The following is a 6,171-nucleotide window of genomic DNA, read 5'->3' as shown; positions in this document are numbered from 1 at the left end:
GCCTTCTCTTCTCACTAATTCCAATGATGAGTCTTTATCTTGTGGACCATTAGTTCATTTATTGGAATACGGACACTTTTCTAGTGCATTATTCTCCTTGAAAAATTGTTTTATAAAATAAGTCAAGTGAAGGGAGAATATGCAGTAAGGCTTTTCTGCTTGGTATATGTAAAGTAACTGTGCAGATGTTTAGGTGAAGAAAGGCAGGGAGAAAAAAGAATGCTTTGTTTCAGGATAAATAAACAGAATGAGAGAAGTGAGATAGCTAAAAAAAGAGGCCAGATGAAAAATACAAGAGTTTTGATTTGCAAAGTTTGGCATACATACATTTATAAGATGATCTGAAGAGCTTATGTTGCTATAAATAGGAGACCATGAATTAATAAAGTCTCAACTCTATTTGAATGGGTGGAGAAGAGCCCATCTCTTCATGGAGATCAGTGTCCATGAAAGTGGAAATGGTCAAAAAAATTCTCAGGGTCAAGCCAGCAGGTGGCATGGTGATTAAGATGCTAGGCTTCCACATGCTTGACTGCGGTTCAAGTCCTGGACCTAGTGGCTTGTTTTCTCACTTTCTTTCTCTCTTTCTGGTGAGTACATGTGTCCTATAGCAAATTGAAAAAAAAAAAATAAATAATTATTAAAACATAACAAAAACAACAAAAGTTATTAGGGTCAAATAACCTCATAGGGGGATTTACTGAAGAAAGTGTAGGTTGGATGAGAGCTAAGATCATGGGCAATGGGGGATGGATAAAAGGAGGAGCACAGGGGAGATTGAGAGACGGTATGAAAAATGGGTCATGGAGTTAGCTTATGGCATGGTGCTTAGAGTGGCTGAATCCCACATGGCCAACCATGTAATTCAGTCCCAGACCTGGTGGCTCAAAAAACATACTAGATGTGTGTACATGTGTGCCCAAAATCCCCAAAGGAAAGAAAGTGAAGGAGAAAGGATTGTGGTGTGGCTATTCTCCATGGGATGCTTTCTCATGTCCCTACCCCCTCGCCCCCAGTGAGTGCCCATGTCCTCTGGTAAAATTTTAAAGAAAGAAAAAAGAAAAATGAGTTATAGTTTTCCATGTCCTCAATATGGTAAACTGGATATTGGAAAAAACCCTCCCAATTTTGTAATATACTTAAAAATGCTAATTTATTAGGTAGTTGGAAAAAATCATGATGCATTTCTGCATAGAAAAACAAAAATATTTGTCATGATTTTTTTTATACAACCCAAAGAAATACATTCTAATAGATCAAAATTAACACGTAGCTGTACTGTCAAAAAAGTAAGAAAAATCTTCTGAGGCCAAAGATAAGGCAAAGGCATATTTAAGTGCTCATTTAACTCTCTGATTCCTATTTTTTGCTTTCTCTTTATTCCCAGAAAAAGCCTGGGAACCTAAAGAGAAATGATGTTTCAGTGAAAGGCTAAACCAGAATGAAAAATTTCCTAAAGAAAATAAGAAGGAAAGATGTCTCTCTAAGCCTTGGCTATGAGTGAAGGGGTGAGGGGGAGGACATCTCCTGAGATCTGTAATTACAAGCCAATCCTCTTGCAGATTTGGAGTTCCACATTATCAAATTTAATCAGAATGGTCTGAAGAGTCCTAATCTAGAAAATCAGTTCAAAGTGTTCCTAGATGACAAGATCTCTGTTTACTTAGCAGTTGTGGACACAGGTCCTGTCTAAATAAACACAATGAACATTGAGCCTATAATACACACACACACATGCAGACACATACATACAAGATACTATGAGTGAGAGTCAGCAGAAATAATAAATAGCAGAAATAGATATGCTGAGATTTTAGATAGCAGAATGAACAGATGTAAAAAACAAGTATATATAGTATGTGTAAAGAAAATAAAAGAATGAATTAAAAGCATGAGTAAGGTAACTGTCAGAAGTGTTAGAAAAATTTCGAAGATAATCAGAACTGTAGAAGTAAAATATAAAATACTTAAAATTTAAAATTCAATAGCTGCATTACACAATACATTAAACATAACTTGAGGGAATTAGAAAAATAAAAATAAAGAGAGGCCAGCAGGTGGTATAGTGGTTAAGGTGCTGGACTCCCACATGGTCGACCACAGTTCAAGTCCCAGACGTTGTGGCTTGAAACTCATGCCAGGCGTGTGTGCATGCATGCCCAAATCCCAAAGAGGAGAATAGAGGAGAAGGGATCGCACCCCTGGGTGGTGAGTTCTCACTTTTTCTTTCTGTTTCTCTGGTAAGCACACACGTCCTATAGCAAAAAATACTCTCTAGAAAAAACTTAGAAATAAAGAATTAACCAGGAACTTGGGGTAGGATTTAGGAGATATTGGTCAACGGATACGAAATTTTAGTTGGGAAGAATAAGTTCAAGAGATCTTTGTACAACATTGTGACTACAGTTAATGAAAATGTGTTGTATTCTGAGGTAATGCATATGTTAACTTGCTGTATTGAACCATAATGTATACATTTTTTCAAAATGTCATATTGTACACAATAAATACATACAATTTTATTTACCAAATACAAGATGAATGCATTTAAATTTTTCTTTAAATTTTTTATTTTTTTTGGAGAGGTTTTTTGCTATAGGGCGCGTGTGCTCGCCAGAAAGAGAGAGAGACAGAGAGATAGAAAGCGAGAAATCACCCCCCCCAGGGGGGATGGCCACACCGCAATCCCTTCTCCTCCATTCTCCTCTTGGGATCTTGGGCAGGCATGCACACGCACCCGGTGTGAGTTTAAGCCACCAGGTCCAGGACGCAAAACATGGTCTACTACATGGGAGTCCAGCGACATAGCCATTACGCTAACTGCTGGTTCCGAATGCATTTTTTTATTAGAGAAAATTTTTTCCTGTAGAGAATGTGTGCTTGCCAGAGAGACAGACAGACAGACAGAAAGTGAGAAATCATCCCTCCCACACCCAGAGGCTATAGCCACACTGCAGTCCCTTCTCCTCCATTCTCCTCTTGGGGTTCTGGGCATGCATGTATATGTGCTCGATGTGAGTTTCAAGTCTCTGGGTATGGGGCTCAAACCACAATCAGCCATGTGGGAATCCAGTGATGTAACCATTATGCCATCTGTTGATCACAATGAATGCATTTTTTAAAAAAGAATGATTTATTTAATTTTAGTTATTATTATTTTAACTTGACCAGAGAGAGAGAAAGAGAGAGAGAAAGCGAGAAAGCAAGCCTACAAGTCCAAGACTCATACACCAGCTGGCTATATGGGAGTCAACCACCACCCCAACTCCCTGCATTTTTTTTTAAGAGAGATTTTTGCTATAGGGTGCGTGCTCTCACTGGAGCGACAGAGAGACAGAAAGCAAGAAATCACCCCTCAGGGAGGATTACCATGCTGCAATCCCTTCTCCTCTATTCTCCTCTCCTGATTTGGGCATACATGCCTGGCATGAATGTAAGCCATCTGGTATGGGACCCAAACCACGGTGGACCATGCGGGAGTCCAATGATGTAACCATCATGGCATCTACTGGTCCCTGAATACATTTTTTTTTAAAGGAGAAGAAATCACCTGGAATTTCTCACACAAAAAAAATTACAGAGATTAGAGAAAAGAAAAATTAAGAGACGTGGATAATAGAATAAGAAAGCCTATTGCATATTTAATCAGAGTTCCAGAAGAGGAAATGCAAAGAAATGTTTGAAGCAACAAAAGCTGATAACTTTCTAGAATTGAAGGGAGCTAGAAATCCTCAGATTTAGGATATAAATCAAATTCTAAGGATGACAACTTATAAAAAAAATTCACAACTACAGAAGACTAGTCATATTGAGTAAGATCCAAGTTAATGAAAAGTCCTAAAAATCATCAGAGGGAATGATAACCAATTAAGAAATATTTGTGAGAGGGGCCAGCAGGTGGTGTGGTGGTTAAGGGGGCTGGACTCGCACATGGTCAACCATGGTTCGAGTCCTGGACCTTGCGGCTTGCCTTCTCACTCCCCCCCGCCCTCTCTCTCTCTCTCTCTCTCTCTCACACACACACACACACACACACACACACACACACACTCTGTCCCTCTCTGATCAAATTAAAATAAATAAATAACAAAATTTAATAAAATAATTCTTTAAAAAAGGAGACACTTGTCAAAGTTATAGTTGATTTTTCAATAGCAACAGTGGAGTTAGAGACTGTGAAATTACCTCTTCAAAGCACTGAGAAGAAATGGTGATTAATCTGGGATTGTATACCCAAAGAAATTTATTTTTCAAGAAAGAAGGAAAACAAAGATATTTCATACAAAGAACTATTGAGAGTCAACTACGAGCTAATCTTCAACAAAGGAACTTCTGAAGGATATACTTAAGAGGGAAAAAAAACTTAGAACAAAAGGTTTTAATTGAAGTGCAAAAATAAATGGTTTTTAAGTATATGATATTAATGTCAATTTAGAGGATTTAAATACAACATGAAACCAAAATATCAGACAATAAGAGCATATAACTTGGTCAGAATGAAAATCAGAGTCAAAGTATTCTTAGATATCTTATTGTTTTGGTTAAGAATACAATATTAATTTTAAATTTATAAGCAAATTCTTCTCCTATCAAGCCACCAAATGAAAATGTAACATAGCCAACTCTTTGCAGCCTGTGAGACTGTAAGCACAGAGTAAGTGAAATAGTATTCAGACAATAACCTGCAGTAAATGTGAGATAATAAACATGAATTGTTTTATGCAGTTATCTTGCACACAGCAATAGAATATGAATATGATTTGTTAAATGTCTGTCTCTTCTATTAGGCTCTGAGGTCTGGGATGATGTCTGTCTTGTACTATTGAGTCATCGTCATCTGACAAATACCTGGCCCAATTTGTGGTCAATAAATATATGATTACTGATTAATTGAATGAAAAAGGATGAGACTTGCAGGTGGCATGGTGATTAAGGTGCTGGACTCCCACATGGCCAGCCATGGTTTGAGTCCTGGACCTGGTGGCTTGTTTCTCACTTTCCCTTTCCCAAATAAAAAATAATAATAACAACAAATTGAATTAAATAAATAATTATTTTTAAAAAAATCTAATGCAAATGGAGGCAACTAGGAGTTAGGATTTGAACCCTTTATTGACTTGTATTCATATTTCTAATTGCCATCTTTAAAGAATAAGTAATGTTCTTATGAGAAGGGACTGTAACTCCTTTATTATCTTTGAGGAAAATAAAGCACAAAGACTTTTGGCATTTTGCCCTACCCAGGTGGTAAGTGAAGAATTGCTTGCATCTAGGATTGACAAAACTGGACTTAAGTCTTGGTTCTGGGTCAGCAGGTGGCATGAGAGTTAAGCCACTGGATCCTCCATGGCTGACTGTGTGGGAGTCCCAGACTTGGTGGTTTGAAAATTATGCTGGACGCATGTGCATACATGCTCAAAATCCTGAGAGAAAAATGGAAGAGAAGGGATTGCAGTGTGGCCGTCTCCCGTGGGAACTAATTTCTCACTCTCTCTTTCTCTTTCTGTCTCTCACTGGTGAGCATGCACACCCTATAACAGAACTTAAAAAAAAGTTTTTTTGTTGTTGTTGTTGTCTTCTCAACCTGAAGGGCAAAGATGAGTCTGAATGCGGTAAGTTAACATGTGGGCAGAGAGAAGCTTGCAAAGGCATTATAATAGGATTGTACAGACAACTTTCAGAACTAAAATTATATTTGTGCTTGTTTTTTAGCACCTTGAAGCGGGCCTTGGAAGTCTTCAAGCAACGTAAGTGATTTTTAAAAAATACATGTGTTGCCCATGTAAGCTCTGTGTTTGTCAACAAAGGTGGATTTTAATTTGAAGAGCAATTTCATATTGTAATAAAACAATTGGAGCAACTTCTTTTTTTTTTTTAAGAATTACTTTATTTAGGGTTAGGGTTTAGGGTTAGGGTTAGGATTAAGATTAGGGTTAGGGTAAAAAAAAATGAGAAATAAATAGAATTATTTTATTTAAATTTATTTATTTATTTACAATTTGACCAGAGAGATGGAGAGAGAGAGAGAGAGAAATCAAGAAAGCAAGCTGCCAGGTCTGGGACTTGAACCACGGTCAGCCATGTGAGAGTCCAGTGCCCTTAACCATACACCTGCCGGCCACTGAGCAACTTCTTTTTTTTTTTTTTTTTTTTTTTTTTGGAGTGGTTTTT

The 6,171-nt window shown here is 37.4% G+C and overlaps 1 protein-coding gene across 1 annotated transcript in view; it reads left to right on the top strand.

Moving 5' to 3' along the window:
* The window catches only part of PSTPIP2 (proline-serine-threonine phosphatase interacting protein 2), a 120,661-nt gene that overhangs the window by 74,071 nt on the left and 40,419 nt on the right, over window positions 1-6,171 (top strand). The window contains exon 4 of the mRNA XM_006144409.3: window positions 5,713-5,747. Within this exon, the coding sequence (XP_006144471.1) occupies window positions 5,713-5,747 (35 nt within the window). The remainder of the gene's footprint in view (window positions 1-5,712; window positions 5,748-6,171) is intronic.

Source organism: Tupaia chinensis, unplaced genomic scaffold, assembly GCF_000334495.1.
Source record: "Tupaia chinensis unplaced genomic scaffold, TupChi_1.0 Scaffold000119_1, whole genome shotgun sequence".
NCBI classification, from domain to species: domain Eukaryota; kingdom Metazoa; phylum Chordata; class Mammalia; order Scandentia; family Tupaiidae; genus Tupaia; species Tupaia belangeri.
Note: the sequence above shows the minus strand (reverse complement) of the source record. Positions and strands in the feature narration are given on the sequence as shown.